Here is a 21,275-nt window from a genome sequence, read left to right as displayed (position 1 = left end):
TTCTCCTCCTGGGTTTTCCACAATTGCAAGAAGACCTGCCCTCAGTAGGGCCGTCCTAACTGAGGCTCTCTGAAGCCTATGGTACTCCCAGCACAGAGGGCGGGGTGCTTTTCTAACACTGTTTACATGGCCAGTGTCTGTGAGTCATGGACAAAAATCATAAGACACTGACAATGGCATGGAAACTTTGGTCATTCTGGGAAGGAAGACAAAATTCAGCATTCTAACCTTGTTAGGTGATGGTGGAAACTGCTTTTTGGTTGTTTCTTTTAATGTATTATTACCACTATCCCTCTTTTAAAATGTTTTCCATGTTTTAAATATACCATAGCTTCAGAACTTGTAGCCAAGGGTAGCTTTTTATAAATAAAATACATAAATACAGCAAAGAACACTATAAATATTGGCATGAACAGTCTTCCAAATTGCAACTTGTCGTGTTAAAAAGTAAGGTTCTTGCTTTAGTCTGGCTTTAGGTGAGGGATATGAACTCCCTTTACCTTCCAGCACACTGCATGTATGTAGCTCCTTGGCATCCAAGCACATATGAGGAAAAACGGGTTCTTAAAACCAGTGAGAGAGGCCCTGAGGAACCCCATGCTACAGAGTTGTAGAGAATTCAAGTACTCCCAGCTGAGCATCTCAAACTTTATAGCCTCTGGGTTGGAACTGCTCTGAGGACCCTCCTAGCTGAAAATATGCTGACCTTGATAGAGGTTCTTCTTAATAACTCTAAGAACTGCCATGCCTTGCAGTGGCTTTACACTGTCATTTAAGAGCAACTTGGGGGATTCCCTGATAGCTCAGTTGATAAAGAATCTGCCTGCAAGGCAGGACACCTCAGTTTGATTTCTGGGTCAGGAAGATCCTCTGGAGAAGGGACAGGCTACCCACTCCAGTATTCTTGGGCTTCCCTTGTGGCTCAGCTGGTAAAGAATCCGCCCACAATGTGGGAGACTTGGGTTCAATCCTTGGGTTGGGAAGATCCCCTGGAGAAGGGAAAGGCTACCCACTCCAGTATTCTGGTCTAGAGAATTCCATGGACTGTATAGTCCATGGGGTCACAAAGAGTCAGACATGACTGATTGACTTTCACTTTCAAGGGCAACTTTGTATTTATAACAGGTTTATAACATTAAAACAAAGAAGGTTATATAAAAGATGTTATGAAATAGTTTCAAGGTAAAAATTATCTGGAGAAACATGGTTCTATATAAATGTGATAGTTATCTTCAAGAGTATGTTAAAAGTTCACATGTTTTTATTTATATGTAATTGAGGTGCAGTAGATGTATAATATTATGTAAGTATCAGGTGTACAACAGAGTGATTCTCAGCTTTCAAAGGTACATTCTTTCTGTAGTTATCATAAAATATTGGCCATATGCTCTGTGTTGATATACTGCTGTAGTGTGCTTATTTCATGCACAGTGGTTTGTGCCTCTTGGTCCCTCACCCCTCCGCATGTCCCTCTCCCCACTGGAAAGCAAGACCTTGTTCTCTATATCTGAGTCTGTTTCTTTTTTGTTATATTTACTAGTTCATTTTACATTTTAGATTCCACATGTAAGTGATATCATGAAGTATTCCGTCTTTCTCTAACTTTTGTCACTTGGCATGATACCCTTCAACTCCACCTATGCAGCTGCAAATGGCACAATTTCATTCTTTTTTAAGGTTGAGTATTATTCTCTTGTACATGACCACTACATCTTCTTTATCCATTCATCTGGTGACGGACACAGGTTGCTTTCATACTTTGGTAATTATAAATAATGCTTCTATGAACACTGGGGTGCGAGCATCTTTTCAAAATAGCATTTAAATTTTTTTTCAGATATATACCCAGCAGTGAAACTGTGGGGTCATATGTCTGTTTTCAGTTTTTTGAGAATCCTCCGTACTGTTTTCCACAGAGGCTACACCAATTTACATTCACAGGATATGAGGGTTCCATTTTCTCCACAGCCTTGCTAACGTTTGTTATTTGTGTCCTTTTTGACAACAGCCATTTTGACAGGTTTGAGGTGATATATCATTGTGGTTTTAATCAGCATTTCTCTGATGATTAATGATATTGAGCATCTTTTCATGTGTCTGTTGGTCATCTGTATGTCTTCTTTGGAAAAATATCTATTCAGGAGGTCTTATAGATTTTTAAACAGTGCTTCTAATTTAATCAAACATTTCATATTCAGTTTAGAATTAATGCTAACATGTACAATTACACCAAGATTTAGATACATATTAAACACAGTTTTAAAATAAAAGCAGGAAAAAAAGGAGAAGTTGAACTAAGATGAAAGCTGCTTTGAAATAAAGATTTTCTATTTCAGTTTCCAAATGACTGATAATGGCAGACTAATCATTGATTCTCATTAGTCAGGCTTCCTTGGTGATGCCAACACTGAAAAGTGATATTAATATGTGTCTTTTGGGGGGGGGGCTGGGTATGTAGTCTTTGTTCAGGAAAACACAGACTTCACAATGTGACAAACACTGCAACACTTTTGTTCACTCTGGATTTGAACTGCAACTCAAGTTACCCATCAAAGCACAAGGAATTCACCACAGAAAGAGCAGAAAATGCACTATGGTCAGAAGTAATGGCCAAAAAACACATGAAAAGACGCTCAACATCACTGATTATCAGAGAAATGCAAATCAAAACTACAACAAGGTATTCACCCACACCAATCAGAGTGGCATCATCAAAAAGTCTACAAATACTGGAGAGGGTGTGGAAAAAATAAAACCCTCCTGTACTGTTGATGGGAATGTAAACTGGTACAGCCATTGTGGAGAACAATATGGAGGTTCCTTAAAAAACTAAAAAACGGGACTATCATATGGTCTAGAAATCCCACTCCTGGGCATATATCCGGAGAAAAGCACAATCTGAAAGGATACATGCACCTAAATGTTCACTGCAGCACGGTTTACAACAGCCAAGACCTGTAAGCAATTTCAATGTCCATCGACAGAAGACTGGATAAAAAAGTTTGGTACATATGTATAATGTAATATTACTCAGTCAAAAGAAGAATAAAATGATGCCATTTACAGCAACATGAATAAACCTAGAGATTACCATACTAAATGAAATAAGTCAGATAGAGAACGACAAATATTATATAATACTACTTACATGTGGAGACTAAAAAAATGATACAAATGAACTTATTTACAAAACAGAAATAGTCACAGATGTAGAAAACAAACTTATGGATCCTAGGAGGGAAAGGAAAGATTGGGATTGACATACACATCACTATATACAAAACAGAAAACCAATAAGGACCTTCTGTATAGCATAAGGAACTCTACGCAATACATCTGTAATGACCTAAATGGGAAAAGAATTTTTAAAAGCGTGCATATATGTATATGTACAACTGATTCGCTTTGCTGTAAACCTAAAACTAACACAACACTGTAAACCAACTGCTGCTGCTGCTGCTGCTGCTGCTGCTGCTAAGTCGCTTCAGTTGTGTCCGACTCTGTGTGACCCCATAGACGGCAGCCCACCAGGCTCCTCCGTCTCTGGGATTCTCCAGACAAGAATGCTGGAATGGGTTGCCATTTCCTTCTCCAATGCATGAAAGTGAAAAGTGAAAGTGAAGTTGCTTAGTCGTGTCTGACTCTTTGGGACTCCATGGACTGCAGGCCACCAGGCTCCTCTGTCCATGGGAGTTTCCAGGCAAGAGTACTGGAGTGGGGTGTCATTGCCTTCTCCAGTAAATCAACTATACTCCAATAAAATTTTTTTAAAAGAAGTATTAATAATTAGAGAAATCATCACACAAGGAAATAGAAACTGCCTGAAAAGGAGAATAAATGTCTGTAGGAAACAACTTTATATCTGGCAACTGATCAGCACAAATAAACTAAGGTGTGTATGATAAGCAACTGCAAACGCAACACAAAGTCTTCTAACGAGAGAAGCACCTTACCGTGACTGGCACTGGGGGCAGAGTACTTGGCGCTGGACTTGCGGATGATATTCTCATGGATCTGGGACCACTCACTCTCGTTGTTGCACCTGTAACAGAAGGACAGGCATTATGACAATCAAGAGTTTTAAACATGTGGTCTGATGTTCAATGTGCAACAATACTTTCCTACCTGTGATGGATTCATGTTGATGTATGGCAAAACTAATACAGTATTGTAAAGTAAAATAAAATTAAATTAAAATAAAAAAAAAAACAAATAACCTACTGTATAGCACAGGGAACTCTATTTGGTGCTCTGTAATTACCTATATGTAAATGGAGTTTGGAAGAGAGTAGATATATGTATAAGCATGGCTAATTCATTTGGTTGTACAGCAGAAACTAATGCAACATTGTAAATTATACTTCAATAAAAATTTTAAAATTAAAATACATTAAAAAAAAGAAACGAACTTACATTTTACTAAATTAGACAAGGCTTGTTTTCTTGGAAGGCACACAGAAGATTCACATTTGGGGAAAGAGTAGAAACTCTAAAACTAACCTCTGCAAATATCTCTAAGTAGCAAAATATCCTTTTGTCTGAAGTAGCACTTTCCTGCGTGACCAGTTTTTTCTTTGTTAGTTCCTTACACATACTTGCAACTAGGCACTAGAGGAAAGTTCCCGACAGAGGAAAAGAACAGTTCCTCTCAACAAGTACTGCTGTTTAGAAACTCCCATATCTTGCATTGGCTTTATACTGTCATTCAACTGTCACTATAATGGACTCAGAGAAAAATCCTGCTAACCGCAGGGCAATGTGCATATCTGCCTGTGGTTTTATTTTAGCCAGATCAAGCTAAGAAGAAAAGTTTAAGAGAGTAGTGGGCTTGGTTTGCTGTGAACTCTTCTGTAGTCAAGGGGAAGGAGGCCTTAGAGTGAAGTCTGGATGCCTAAATATGTAAGAATAAAGTTCTTTCCTAGGAATTTCAGGAGTGGAAGAAAAGAGAGAATGGAGGAACAGACCTGCACCTCTGCTAATTTCTGACATTTTTAGAGTCTTCCCCTCTAAAGAACATGTCCAGGAAAGCTGCAGTCACACAACCATTTGGTACAGCTTAGGAACAGAGGCCAGGAAGCGATTGCTCATCTGAAAGTAGACACATTGATGAAACAACTGAAATGAGATTAGGGCCATCTCTTGGAAATTCCATGGGACACTGGGAGTCTTCACAGCCTCAGCCCCTCCTTTCTCCTGTTAGACAGGGAGAACCACTGACCCCAGAAAACACAGCTTATGCACAAAGGAAAACCCACAAGATCTTTCCACGGTTACTTAGAAGTGTGTAGTCCAGCACAGCCACTTCCAAGTGGAAACTCCAGCAAGAGTTCTATCATGTGCCATCCAGTGGTGTGAATGAAGCACAACTGGTTTCTAAATAAAAGACTTTGTATAGAGACCATTCAGAGATAAAGGAGGTTGGTCACTAGACTAATTTTTTTCTAACCAGTAGCTCTTCTGACTTCTCAGTCAGTATAAACAAGCCTCACTTGCTCAGAGATGTTGCAAAGAAGTGTGAGAGACGAGGTTCTCACAGTCCAGAGCTGTGAGGATAACTTCTGCTCACAGAATGCCTTCCAAGGAGAGGAAGGGAGACAGTGTTCTTTAGAACGATCACTTGTGATGAACAGCTCAGTGGGAAGTCAGAAGTGAGAGGTGCTGGCAGCAGCGCACCGCGCCCCCCATGTCTGACATGCACACGATCGCATCTCTTCCAATCAGCCACCACACCAGAGAAGTGCCCAGCTGGTGAGGACCCAGACTAGTCTTGCAGTCAGACTCCTGTCGCTTTCTAGCTTTACAAGATCAGTAGTCCTTTCTGTAACAGAAATCTGACTACAGTTTGTCAGAAATAGTGTACTCCCCCACCTCACTTCAAAGTAAGAGTCCTGACTAATGCACGGTATGACGCATACAGACAATGATATTGTACTATAATAACGCAACATGATAAATATTGCTTCACTGACAAACATATTACAAAATATAAATACATCAAAGTAACACATTATACATCTCAAATATACAGGTATAAAATACACACACAGAAACAAAAGAATTCCTATAAATAAACAAAACCAAAAAGAGTTTTGTAAATTAACTTCCTCTCTCAATGGGTGGTATAATTTCAGTGCTTCTCCAATAAAATACTCACCGGCTCTTTGGCAATATACTGAAGCTGGTGCTTTACCAACCACATCAATAGTGACAATGTGTATTACTTCACTGACATCTACCTTTCCAGCCAATACACCCAATTCAGATGCCAGACACTTGAGGGCTTGCCCCTCATATTCTTCTCCCTTTGTACACCCCTTAACTATCAGTGGCCTTCAGAGCTCTGCATTTGGAGCCCATTTCCTTCCTACCATATAAGCTTTCTGGGCTATCTCACCTGCTCCCATGGTTTCAACCACCACCAAAAGCTGCCAAGACCCAACGCAGTGTCTCCAGCCCAGACACCCTGCTAAGCTCTTGACCTGCATGGCTACAAGACAGCTTGGCGTTTCCTATCCACCTGTCTGCTCTGAGAGATTGCTTCTGAGTAGAACCCACTAGCTCATGAAGCTTTGTTAAAATCTGTCACAAATGACCTCTCTTCTTCATGGCCCTGGTTCAGCCATTATCGTCTCTCTTTCAGACCAGTGCAGTCACCTCTTAACTGGCCTTTCAACTCTCTTCCTTTCTAGAATGCCAAGGAAACTACCCAAATCATCTGAAACTCAGTGGATGCAGAGTCATCAGCATATTTTAACCAATCACTAGCATATTCTCTAAGGAAAAAAAAATGTAAGCATTTATTAACCAAATGAGTTATGATTATAATGAAGCATGATTATGTTGTATCCAATCAAGTTAATATTTAGAGCATGATTAATGATGTCGATGGTTTGTCCTCAATCATAAAACACACAAGGGACTGTAATCCAAAAGAGGTCTGTGTGCCTCTGTGGCACACCTTCCCCACAGAGGAGATAACCAGCATAGGCAATGATGTGGCACTTCACCACTACATGTCCAGGGATTTTACGGATGGCCAACAGGCACATGAAAAGATGCTCAACGTCACTAATTATTAAAGATGTGCAAATCAAAACTACAAGGAAGTATCACCTCACACCAGACAGAACTGCCATCATCAAAAACTCTACAAACAATAAATGTTGGAGAGGGTGAAGAGAAAAGAGAATCTTCCTGCACTGTTGGTGGGACTGTAAATTGGTACAGCCATTATGGAAAACGGTATGGGGGTTCCTTAAGAAACAAAACATACAGCTTCCATCAGATCCTACAGTCCCACACCTGGGCATATGCCTTGGGAGCGCTCTAACCCAAAAAGACACATGCAGCCCAGTGTTCACAGCAGCACTTTGAACAACAGCCAAGACATGGAAGCAACCCACATGTCCATCAATAGATGAATGGATAGAGAAGATGCAGTACATATATGGTGTACACACACACACACACACACTGGAATATTACTAAGCCATCAAAAAGAATAAAATAATGTCATTTGCAGCAATATGAATCTGCCCAGAGATAATCATACTAATTGAAATAAGTCAGAGAAAGAGAAATATCATTATGATATCACTTATATGCAGAATCTAAAAAGAAAGGAACTCATTTATGAAATAGAAACAGACTCACAGACTCAGAGACTGAACTTACAGTTACTGGGGGAAGGGTGGGGGGAAAGGACAGTTAGGGAGGTTGGTATTGACATGGACACATTGCTATATTTAAATATGTAATCAACAAGGACCTACTGTATAGCACAGGGAACTCTGCTCAATGTTATGTGGCAGCCAGGATATGAGAGGGGAGTTTGGGGAATATTGTGATAGTTTCAGGTGGACAACAAAGCAGCTTAGCTATACATGCCCATGTATCCCTTCTTCCCCAAACTCCCCTCAGAGTTCCCTGTGCTAAACAATAGGTCCTTGTTGATTATATATTTAAATATAGCAATGTGTCCATGTCAATACCAAACTCCCTAACTGTCCTTTCCCCCACCCTTCCTCCAGTAACTGTAAGTTCATTCTCTAAGTCTGTGAGTCTGTTTCTATTTCATAAATGAGTTCATTTCTTTTTAGATTCTGCATATAAGTGTTATTCTCCAATATAAAATAGAAAGTTAAAAAAAAAACCTCATAAACTGTGAGTGGGGAATAAGTGTGCATGCTGTGCTAAGTCACTTCAGTCTAATTCTTTGCAACCCTATGGACAATAGCCTGCCAGGCTCCTCTATCCGTGGGATTCTCCAGGGAAGAATATTGGAGTGGGTTGCCATGCACTCCTTCAGGGGATCTTCCTGACTCAGGTATCAAACTCACTTCTCTTAGGTCTCCTGCATTGGTAGATGGGTTCTTTATTACTAGCACCACCTGGGAAGCCCCAGGGAATAAGTAATAGTAATACTCCTCAATTGTACATCTGTGATTGAGCACATAATGTGTTATATACATTTAATATGATTTAAAATATGACTAAAGTGATAAATTTAATATTTTATCTAAGTAGTTATTTATCTATTTCATTAAAGTTGGCCTAAAAAGGTTTGAACTTTTTTCAGTGCGAAGTTGGAGAGTGGTCATCACATATTCAGAGGTGTCTTGCATTGATCAAATGTACTATCTATGGACAACCCCCAGCCCATCTCAATGCTCCTTGGCATTCTCTCCTTTCCCGTCCTAGGCTCCAGACTCAGAAAGCCTTGTGTTTCCCTGCAACCCCTGCCCCTCTGGACAGGAGGAAACATAATGTCTATATCAGAATAAACTTCACACAGTGGTTATTCATTTGTGATTTTTAAGGTTTCTGGTTCATTGAAAAGTGGCCTAGTTTTTACACCTCAGCTTCTTGTTCTGATTTTTTTAAAAGGATGTGTTGCCTTCCTAACACACATGATATTAAACATCTATAAAGCCAGAGCAGTGATCATGGCAAAAGAAGTACAGGGCTTGAGGCTGACTCTGAATAACAGGAAATGATGAGAATGTCAACAACTAATGATGCATTTTGCCAATTCACTGATTAAAACTGTACAAGAGGGTTTTTTTTTTAATCCTTGCAAACTTCAGTCCTAGCAAAAGCTAAAGTACAATCAGAATCAGTAAAACCTTCAAGCTTCCAATTCAGTCTACCAAATATATCCTCTAAAACTTACTGGAAAATATTACTTTTCCTGAGGGCTGAATTCACTGTGCTGATGTGGATTTAAAACACTAATCCTAGAGGAATTCCATACCATGCACAAAATCGATTATTTCACAAACATGGACGTGTCTTTGAAAGTCTGTTAACACTGTCAAGTAGAAAAACTATCCTACATTTTAACTCTATTACTCCTTCAAAAATTTATTAGAAAACTATCTTCTCTGTTTAAAAAAAAAATCTTTCTTTGGCTTTTTAGAACTGATATAATAGGTACAGCTCAGAGCAAGGAGCTAAGAATAAGTTACACAAGAATCCCACTTATTGAAAAGTGACATGTTGGTACTGAAATCTCTTGTTTCTGAAGGAATTAGGCCAATTAAGCTTGACAGCATGATTTCAAGAGAAGCGCTGTGCAAGCCCCTTTCAACAATGAAAATCTGCACAGAAGCAAGGAACAGCTGATATATGCAAAGAGATGCAACTCTGGAGTGCTATCTATAAACTCCCTGCCCTTGGACAGAGTGGAGTAAGATGATAATGATGATGATTTTGGATTAACATTTAGTCCTTTTCAAAGGGAGGAAGCTTTATCAAGAACCAGGCCCCACTACCCATCAATGAAGAGATTTTGTAAATGGAGAAAGGCTATGACTGATGCATGAAAGGAAGAGAAAACCCACCAAAATTTCCTTTGTAAGTTATTTCAGAGGAAGATCCTCATCCCATCAAGTACACATCACTGAACAAAACACAACTTAAGGCAAACAGGTAATAAAGTATTATTTTCAAATTAATAGACTGTAGTTGATTATACAGAGGCCCAAATTAAGCAGAATTGTGAATTAAGTTCACTTCATGCCTGATTCAGATATAATAGATAGTAAGGAAAAATTCCCACAAATATGGTGAAGATATATTAACCTGGTGATTGACAATATTAGATTTAATTTGAAAAAAATTTTTGGGTTAAAACCAAAAGAGGATTCATGTCAATGTATGGCAAAACCAATACAGTACTGTAAAGCAAAATAAAGTAAAAATAAAAATCAAAAAAAAATAATAAATTAAAAAAAAAAGAAATTTTCACAGACATGCACTTGCTTTAAAAACTCATTTTGACATAAAATCACAGCAAGATCTTTTTTGACCGACTTCCTAAAGTAATGAAAATAAAAACAAAAATAAACAAACAGGACCTAAATAAACTCAAAAGCTTATGCACAGCAAAGGAAACCATAAATAAAATGAAAAGACAACCCTCAGAATGGGAGAAAATATTTGCAAATGAAGCAACCAACGAGATTAATCTCCAAAATATACAAACAGCTCACACAGCTCAATATTAAAAAAACAACATCTCAATGAAAAAAATGGATGGAAGATCCAAACAGACATTTCTCTAAAGAATATGTACATATAGCCAACAAACACATGAAAAGATGCTCAACATCATTAATTATCAGAGAAATGCAAATCAAAACCACAATGAGGTATCACCTCGCATTGGTCAGAATGGCAATCATCAAAAAATCCACAAACAATAAATGTTGAAGAGAGTATGGAGAAAAGGGAACCCTCTTACACTGTTGGTGGGAATGTAAATTGGCACAACCACCATGGAGAAGAGTATGGAGGTTCCTTGAAAAATTAAAAATAGATCTGCCTATGACCCAGCAATCCCACTCCTGGGCATACACCCAGAGAAAACCATAATTCAAAGAGATATATGGACTCTAATGTTCACTGCAGCACTATTTACAATAGTTACATGGAAGCAATCTAAATGTTATCAACAGAGGAACGGATAAAGAAGATGTGTTCCATATATATACAATGGAATATTACTCAGCCATAAGAGGGATGAAACAGTGCCATTTACAGAGATGTAGACAGACCTAGGGGGCTTCCCAGGTGGCTTAGTGGGTGAAGAATACACCTGCAATGCAGGAGATGCAAATTTGATCCCTGGGTGAGGAAGATGCCCTGGAGCAGGGCATGGCAACCCACTCCAGCATTCTCACCTGGAGAATTCCAGGGACAGAGGAGCCTGGTGGGCTATAGTCCATCGGGTTGCAAAGAATTGGACACGACTGAAGTGACTGAGCATGCATGCAGACAGACCTAGAGACTGTCATACAGAATGAAGTAAGTCAAGGAAAGAAAAACAAATACGTATAATATCGCTTATGTGTGGAATCTAAAAAAATGGTATAGATGAACTTATTTGCAAAGCAGATATAGAGACACAAATGTATGAATACCGAGAGGAGAAGGGGAGTGGGATGAACTGGGAGACTGGAATAGACACATATACACTACGGTGTAAAAAGCAGGTAACTAATGGAAACCTGCTGTATAGCACAGGGAATTCTACTCAATGTTCTGCGGTGACCTAAATGGGAAGGAAATCTAAAAATGAATGGATATATGTATACATATAACTGATTCACTTTGCTGTACAGCAGAAACTAACACAATATTGTAAAGCAACTATACTCCAGTAAAAATTTAAAAAAGAATGCTTTTTTCCTACTCTGGCTATGTTTCCATTTACTTCATAAAAACATTAATATTCTGGAAGGAAAAGAAACTCACTAAACCCGCCACTGATCATGTTTTCAGCACTATGATTCACGCCTGCATGTGTGCTAAGTCGCTTCAGTCACGTCTGGCTTTTCGTGACCCATGGACTTCAGCCCACCAGGCTCCTCTGTCCATGGGATTCTCCAGGCAAGAATACCAGAGTGGGTTGCCAAGCCCTCCTCCAGGGAATCATGTAGACCCAGGGATCAAACCCATATCTCTTATGTCTCCTGCACTGGCAGGTGGGTTTTTTGCCACGCGCCACCAGGGAAGCCCGTGATTCATGCCTAAGTCTGTATAAGCAAAGACAGATATGCTTGGATTCTGTACTACTACTCTTTGTTTTTATTTTATATTGCTTAATAAGAGTCAGGAGGAGATGCACTGCTTCTGTAAGGCAGAGCCCTTGGCTGCTGAACACTGAAAATAATGCCATGCCTGGCTGGTGACTTACAGATCGGTAGTGGCAAAAATGAAGAGTAACGCCTCAGCTCCTCAGAGAAACTGGCTTTTTTTCTAGGACAGGGCAACCTGACTCGTGATCATTCTCTGAAGCAATTTACATCAGCAGCCAGCTTACTTACAACAGCTGGTGGGCAAGCATTAGACACAGAGGAGTCTTTTACAGCCGAAACACAGGAGAAATTAGATTATTAGCTTCCTGTAAACACATACTAAGGCTGGCTAGTCCCGGAGAGAAGAGGAAAAGTGTATCAGACTTTTACTTCAGGATAGACAGTTCCAAGTTCAGCTGCTTCAGAAGCACCCAGGGAGCTTATTAAAAATGCAGTTGCCTGGGCCCATCCCAAACCTTAGATGGAAATCTTTGCATTTTCCAAAAACTCCCTGTCCTACATATCCCAGTGAGTTTGTGTCCAGCAAAGCTTGAGAGCTTCTGCTCTCAGGGGCAACGCTGGGATGTCTTATGCTGCAGATCATCAATATTTCTGATGTTCATTACTCACGTGTAAACCTTAAGAACAAAATCCTTTTCTTCCTTTAACTCTGTGAGTGACTGCAGGACATCCAGGACGCTGAGGACTGCACAGCCATATGGTCGCCGGTAGTGCAGGTGAGCAGGGCCCTTCTTGGAGTCATTCAGGAGCATCCGGCCTGAGGCACAGCAGAAAACACCAGTCAAGACTGGGAACTTCGTGCTTCTCTAAGGCATCACTGAACTGTCATTCAAGGATGCCAGAGCTATAGGCACCTTAGAGATCCTCTAAATTGGAAGACTAAAGATGAAGGGAACCATCCAAGGATGCAAGGATATTCATCTAGAGGAATGACAAACAGGCCCTTGGCCAGTGCTTCTCCCCTGCACCACATTCCTTACTAACCTGTCTCAACACTAACAGTCCATTTATTAGTAATATGAGAATGAAATAGTGATTTCATGAATTTCTTAGAAAAACCAAAGTGCTAACAGATTTAAACTTCTTGGGTATATTAAGGATACACAATTTAGTATTGTAGCTGCCAGGTAAAAGCTATGTGTTCACAGATAAGGAGGACAATATACTGTTCTTCCATCCAAAGCTGCTCCTGAACCACTGCAGAGGCAAGAGCCATATGGGAGCTCGCTTGTCCTGCTTACCAAGGCTGTGCTTACAGGGGCAAGAGGACTTGCAAATGCACAACTGGAACCTCAACAGATGCTATATTATACACAGCAAAACAAAAGGCAAAATACAGCAAAACAAAAAGCAGTACAGCAAAAGAGCTGTTTTGTTGGCTGAACAAGATATGCCAGAACTCAAACCTATGAAGGAGGAGTTGGTCAGGCACTGGCCCCCAAATTATGTCATAAACTTGAAATAAGACTGGGCAAACAAACCACAGGTAGCAAAAATCTTGGATCAGGTAGAAGGGCGATACCATCCGTCTCATGTAGTAATAATGGTAACTTTAATTTTGTGAAAAAATAGCACAGACACATACTTTTGGATACAAAACACAGCAAAGGCTATTCACTACCTGTTAAGTTGGCAACCCATTATAAGATCCCTGAGGTAGAGGGCTGATCAAAGGCAGAACATTAGATGGAGCAAATGTTAAAAAAAAAAAAAAAGACCACTTCAAAAAATATGGGTCCAAAAACAAACAGGGAGCTGAAAATGCTTTCATTTCTATCAAGTTCAGCCATTACTAGCAGCTAAACTTAAGGTACAGCTACAATACAAGCTGGAGTTAATCCTGAGATCTGAATTAAAAGGTAAGTGCTCAGGAGAAGACAGAGGTCAAACAGTAGATACTTATCCCAAGTTGGGCTGGTCTCAGTCAGGTGGACTGGATAAAGCCGACCGTACCTATTCGTATCACATGGGCAACTATATATAAATCTCTCTTCATATCCTTGCTGCTCAGATCCTAAGAAAAGAGAAAAAGTAAGTAAAGTAAGGCAATGAATACACAGAAAAGAGTTAAAATTAAACTTTGAACCTCATAATGATTGCTTTTGCTGCTTTTAGCGTGTGTTATAGATGGGAGAACGGGTTTAAGCACAAAGAAGCTAAGTGTTTATAAGATTCCTATAGTCAAAGTTTGTATATCTTAAATGTCTTTGGAAGTTTATTACATTGACAGTATTTTTTCAGCTCTTATTTAGACCACCTATCTCTAAAAGTTCTCACATCGGAAATCTTCATGACATTGGCTTATCCATGTTTATTCTAAAATCATGTAACAACAGTTTGTAACAAAAGAAATTCCCAATGTAGAAAAAAGGGAAAATACCAAAAGGCTCATTAACGACAAATTCTGAAAGTCTACTCTCTATTAATTGTATATTCATTCTGTTGCCCACACACTAGATATGTTCCCTTGAAAAGAGACTACTTTGGTTTTAGTGAAACCTCAATAATTAGATCTCCCGTTTCTTAATTTATATATATATATAATTTATGCTGAAGTATAAAGTGAAAGGAATTTTATCTGGAAAATTTTAATGGCTTCTTTTAATTAGACACTTTTAAAACTGGAGTTACATTAATAAAAATAATTTTATGCATTATTTATGTTGAGAACACATTTTGAAATAGAGTATTTTCACACTTTAACACATTATACTTGAAGTAATAAACTCCCTTTAATATACATTGTTTCTGACTTTCACCAGGTTAACTCCCTGCTCACTCCCAGCCGTTGTTATGAATGACGGCTGAAGGGGTAACCTCTATTTTAATGGGACAGTTTCCCATGATTTCCCTTTTGCTTCCAGGAAAAGTTCCCTTAGTTCCATTTCCTTCTCATCTCTCATCCTTTGATTAGTCCCAGATGCTTGTCTCTTTTCAGTAAGGCAGTAAAACAAACGATCAAGCAGCAATCATGACTGTGCATGAGCTCAGAATCCAGAACCACCATGTTTTCTGTATGTTTACACCCTGTGGCAGAGTTAGGTCTATGCTGAGGCAAGCAAGGCATCTAAGTGACAAAATTTAAGGTCTCCTTCTCAGGATCCTGTGCTTTGCTTCCTTCAGCATAATCCCAGCTCTGCCCTGTTGAGTGGTCCTGAACATATGAAAGAAAAGGAGGCCTTAGAAAGTAACATATAATGTTGAAACTGAAACTTTTAGATTTTAAATGGTCATAATATTTTGCCAAATCCTTGATGGAATAATGAAATACACTTACAATGAAATGGGTTACAAAACAATTCAACATAAATTGGTATCTCTGGAATCACAAAGATATATTTTTGCATGAAAGTTATCTTTTAATATTGAAAAACGATGTTTCAGACTCCATTTTAATAACTCCTTAAAAGTGATATCTTCAAAACAGTACTATATATTTTGACAAATATTAAGATGGCTACTAAATAACAAATAATGAAATTAAAAAATAAATTACCATTTTATGGGAACTGAAACATACCTATTACTGAAAGATCACATTTCAAAGTAAACTGACCTTCTACACAGCCTGGATTTTATCAATCCAAACTATCAAAGAACTGGTATAATTATAAATCTTAACATACTTAGAGAATTCAAGCCAGTTACCAAAGATGACCAAATACTAACCAGACGGGTTGTACCCAAGAGCATGGGACCTCTCCCTTGATTCTGTTCAGGTGAAGAAAATAAAGCTGAAAATATAATTTATGGTATTTTCTGAGTGGCTGGGTAGGGGTTCTTTCTGACCATTTTGTACATGGTACCCAGAACTCTCTGTGGTATTTATTTGAGGTCAATAAAAATAAAATGATAATAATCAGTAGCAGAAAATATTTTAGGTATAATTATTTGCTGAGTTCCACATAATTTCATTGTCAATAATAGCTACCATATTAAACATAAGAGCAAGGTTAAACACTTTATCATAAAGTTATTAAACATACACTCTCTGATACTAAACATACACTCTCTTGATACTAAGTACCAAGTGTGGCTATCCATGTCATAAGGCCTGAAAAACCAAGATAGGAAGAGAGGTGACTCATCCACCATTCATCTGGTGAGCAGGGTTTGAATTTAGATATACTCACTGGATCATACCCTCCTATCCTACATAACTAAAATAGCTGGTTCCCAACCACCTGGTGGGTAGAAACGACACTGACTCAGGGATCAGCATCTTGGCTCAGTTACTAAAGTTCCATTTGAAACATGGAAAAGTCAATTTACTTTCCTATGCCTGGACTACCCTTTTTCTGAAGAGACAATGGGATTTACAAATATAAAACACAGCTAATTCATTCATTCTTATGCTGCATAAAAGGAGGCAATATTTTAATAAATGATGTTATTATGCTAATAATTAAATCCATTCTTAATTCCAAGAAATCACTACCTAAAATTCTGTTTTGAAATATGAAAGAGTATAAATAAATGGAAAAAATGTAATGCCACCTAAAGCAGGGAAAACGATACAAGTTCATTCTCTGAGTTGGTCACTCAAAATATAACAGAAAATAAGCATTATTAATTTATTTATGTAACAAATGATTAGTATTTGCCAGGCACTGTGTGTAAGGCATTGGATGTCTGGGCTTCCCAGGTGGCGCTACTGGTAAAGAACCCGTTTGCCAATGCAGGAGACAAAAGAGACGCAGGCTCGATCCCTGGGTGGGAAGATCCCCTGGAGGAGGAAATGGCAACCCACTCCAGTATTCTTGCCTGGAGAATCCCACGGACAGAGGAGCTTAGCAGACTACAGTCCGTGGGGTTGTGAAATACACAGACATGCGCTCTTGTACTCATACCACACAGCTACTGTTAATCATGAAAGTCATCAAAGTCTTCACTGGATTAGACAATCATAAATGTATGAAACACTTCCTTCTTGGATCAAATTCTCCCTGCACAGGAAGCTCTGAAATCTAACATGGTCAGAAAAATACAGGATTTACCAAGAGCAAGACTGTGTATAGATAAACATGACTGTCTGTAATACGGCTCTGAGGTAAGCTTAAGTAATCCTGCAAAAGCGCTCCATTTTACCATCCCCTTTTCCTAATGTTAAAGTAAGCTAACAGTTCGGCATGGACCACAGATGTAGCTGCATTTTCTTGCATTTCCTCTGAAACTCTGTTAACATAGATACCAATCTGGAAAAATCCTTTGGCCCACAGGAGGAACTCAAGCCTTGGATAATCAGAAAATAGTTTCTGTCAAAATTATTATTTCATATAAGCTTAAAGTAAAACATGAAAACCCTGGTTGGGACAATCTTGCTCAAAACTCTTCTGGGCTTTGAAAAAAATTCCTCAAATCATTTTCTCTTTTTTAGTATCTTAAAAAAAAAAATCCAGGGCTGTACTTCAAAGGGAAGTATAAAAGTAGATATTTTTAGCAACCTTGCGCCTTCCCATTGTGGCAGAGTAAGAACACATCCTATGTGTTATACGCATCTCTGATTTATAAAGCTGGAGCTACAGCTTAGGCCTCTGGGCCCATACAGATAATTAAAATGCTGCTAAATGAAAATTTTGATTTACTGTAATTACCTTCAAATATCTTCATAATTAAGTTCATTTTTCAAGAGACAAGGACTGCACTCATCATATTCAAGGACAGCATGCGTACACACACACACACACACACACACACACACACACACACACACACACACACACACACACACACACACACACACACACCTCTGTTCCCACAATGCCAAGGAACAAGGAATCACTAACTTCTTTTGCTGCTTTAACCAAACAATATTGGAGAATCAGGACCTAAAAAAGACTCCTAACGTTACTGAGACATTCTAGACAGATGGGTGTCTCATCTCATCCTAATCCTGTTTCAGACAGGCAGCCCCAGAGAAGCAGCTCCGTGTTGTTCAGGTGCTCGCACGTCACACACTCTCCTCCAATATTCCAACCTACATCCCACTACCTGCAACTGGGACTCTTTCCCTTGTTCTTCTCCTACTGAAGACAGAGCACTGATCTTTCCAGGCTAAAAGGTCTCAGTTCCCTTAGCCATCCTCATGTGTCTGCTTTTCTTGCTTTCTCTTCCTGTACTATCTCCTAAGCTTTGAATGCTAAGCTCAAGAATGTACAAAACTTCATTTTAGCTTAGCTAGATTTATAAATCTTTTTGTACATCTGGAGTACTTTCAATACAAGTTATCCCTGTAGAGTGGCTTTTGATTCTGCAGTAATGTAGTAAATGAACAAAAAATTCAGGTAAACAAATCCAATTTTATCTTTCAGAGAAAGTCACATATCAGAGTCCTAGATAAATCCCACTTGTGTTTGAGGAACACTGTTAAGGTTTGAGACACCTGACTTTTACCTACCCATCAACCATGTACCACACACGAGGGCAGGGGCACTGTGACACCATCAAACCTCCCTGCACTCAATGAGTTTTGATGTATCTCAGTATCACTGAAACAGACCAAAGAATCTATGACAGTCAAAAGTGGCTGAAAATTGTGACAGTCTTTTCTTCTTAAGCAAATAAATTAACTGAAATAAATAAGGCCGGGCACTTAAGTTTCATAACTGGGTAAAAAAATTAGTAAATCAGAATCAACTTGAAGAATACAAAAGACAATATGGTACTGTGAGGCTTAATACTTTTCAATAAGCAGGCTACCAAGCCTTCTCTGAGCTGATGGATCCATGATCTCAGAGAGCACGAATAACAGCATGGTTATTTAGAAAAAACTAAAGTATGGATCATGGCATGAAAAGACTTTGTTTAGTGTCTGAAAGAGGAGGGCTATTTAGTCTGTCTCTCTTTTGATAAACTCTTTTTTGTTAATTAAAAAAACTGCAAAGCTGTAAGTTTGGTGGATGCCTTGAGAGAAACTATACTTACACATCAGAGAAATCCCCAGTGGTCTTGAAGAATAGAAAGAAAGACTGTTCTCAGGTTTTACATGTCTACTATATTAAATTGCATCTAAAATGTACATCAGTAAGAGGTACTTGTTGTATTTTTTAAAATAAATTCAATTAAAAACTGCAGCTTATTTCAGTTTTTTTAAATATTTCATTAAAACCTGATAGACACATAAATCAAATTCTATTCTCACCAGTGTGTAGGGAAGTAAGAATTAGTGCTTGTTTCCAGGGCAACAATATCCACAGAGCAGGACCCTAGTTAGAGTCAACAGCAGAGAAGGGAAAGAGAATTTGCACATACTGTAAAAAGGGCACACATTCGTTCTATCTTCTCTGGGTTCCTTGGCCCACCATTCTTGTTCAGTCTCACCAGAAACCGCTCACTGAAATGTAGGAGAGAGAGAGACAGAGAAATGTAAGGGACTGCATGCTCCAGAACAAATAAAAAGGGCATTCATAAAGAGACCCTAGACACTTTCAGGACAGCCCATTAGAGATAAGCAAGGCCAAAAGTACATGTCTAGTGGGAGGAGACTATCTTTCTTGCCAAGCAGCATGCAACAGACACAACAAACTGTGTCAGAGATGCTGCTGTCTACTTGGCCAGTTATGGCTTTTCTCTCCCTAAAGGCATGTGTTCCCCGAGGGCAGCAATGAGGACCCTGTCTTCTATTCTTCCCAAATACCCCCAAAGCTCTGCCATAATAATAATAAGCCCATAAGAAGCAAACACATTCTTTGATGTGAACACTCAGATCATCACAAAAAGATTCATAACACTAGGTCTGAAAGAGTCTACATTACCCAGTTTACATCTTACTGCATAACTTTTTGAGAATCATTTTAGAGCGAAGAAAAAATGTTACAGGGACTTACAAAAGCTTGGGTGAAAAGTAAAAAAAGAAATAATGTATGGTAATTATAAAGATGTACTCAGAATTCAATAGGGCCATTAATATATTTTATTTCTCAAACAATATAGGTTAATTCTTGAAGGAAATTATTGAACTGAAAAATGTTAGAAACAGTGTTTGCAACATCTGGAGCAATGTCTCCCTGCTCTCTTACCTCTTTCCTGCCCGTGCCTAGGGCCTCATTCCTATCTCAGCATCCCAAGGTTCTCTATCAATTGTGGCAGGAAACCTGAGTCATGGCAAACACAAAGTATGTGGTTCTAAAAGTACTTGCTTCTCCCGTGCCCAGCGTCACGCACTCATTGCATGCGTCAGGTATCAGTAGAAGGGCCGATACTGAAGCACTGGACTAGAACCAAAGATATGCTCTATCAAATGCACAGGTGGCTTAACTTGTTCACTTATTCCTTCGTTCATTTAGCCAATGAATAGTCATTAAGTTCTCTGTGCTAAGCACAGGAATACAAATATGAACACAAATGTATACAGGGCACTTTTCTTCCTAGAGCTCATGGTCCTGGTAGGCAGCTAAATGGGCAGACATGAAGTTCAGAAAAGATCTGGGTCAGATGTAAATTTGAGATTCTTAAGCCAGGGAATTAGATGGGAATAGTAGGTTGCATGCACAGAATGAGAGGGAAAAGGGGCTCTGGACAATCTGGAGAAACACTGACATAAAAGAAATAGGTAGAAGAAGAACTTGCAGAGTAGACACGTGGGATCAAAAATAAAAACAGAAGAAAAATAAGAAGAGTGGTGGGATGCTATATTAGTTAGGGAAAGAAGTATCTGAAAAAGAGGTGGGAGGATCACTGAGGCCCACGGACACTGAGAATCACATGAGACAACAAAAAAACAGTATCCACTGGATGTCATAACAGAGATCACTGGTGATTCTGGCAAGAACCCTTTTTGTGGAATGATAAAGAGGCTTAGTGTGAGAGTAAGAAAGAAGGAAGCAGAAACAGTGAGTCTAGACCACTCTTTGAAGAGATGAAGATGTGGAAGTGATAAGCTTTCAGTTAAATGGGCATGTTGGGGTGAGGGAGATCTTTGTTTAAAAATGTGGTAACACATATACATTCAATTACTTTTCAGTATCAAAATTCAGTGAGGGAGAACAGCAGTTTCAAAAATGGTGCTGAACAATCCATATAAAGAAACTGAACCATGATCCCTGCCTACAAGAAATTAACTTGAATTTATCATAGACCTAAATATTAAGAGCTAAAAACTATAATACACACAAGAAAAATGAGACAAGTACCTTTGTGTATCTTGTTCACATTTGTTTTTCTATATTGAACACA

At 38.8% G+C, this 21,275-nt stretch overlaps 1 protein-coding gene across 1 annotated transcript in view; it reads right to left on the bottom strand.

Annotated features, from left to right (window-relative positions):
- DOCK3 (dedicator of cytokinesis 3) overlaps positions 1-21,275 on the bottom strand; it is a 285,077-nt gene that overhangs the window by 88,392 nt on the left and 175,410 nt on the right. Inside the window, exons 10-13 of the mRNA XM_052637625.1 lie at positions 19,353-19,434; positions 14,055-14,115; positions 12,711-12,858; positions 3,954-4,042 (exon numbers count right to left, since the gene is read on the bottom strand). Coding sequence (XP_052493585.1) covers positions 3,954-4,042; positions 12,711-12,858; positions 14,055-14,115; positions 19,353-19,434 — 380 coding nt within the window. The remainder of the gene's footprint in view (positions 1-3,953; positions 4,043-12,710; positions 12,859-14,054; positions 14,116-19,352; positions 19,435-21,275) is intronic.

This window comes from Budorcas taxicolor, chromosome 1, assembly GCF_023091745.1.
Source record: "Budorcas taxicolor isolate Tak-1 chromosome 1, Takin1.1, whole genome shotgun sequence".
In the NCBI taxonomy this organism is placed as follows: Eukaryota; Metazoa; Chordata; class Mammalia; order Artiodactyla; family Bovidae; genus Budorcas; species Budorcas taxicolor.
This window is presented reverse-complemented; position numbering and strand designations above follow the sequence as displayed.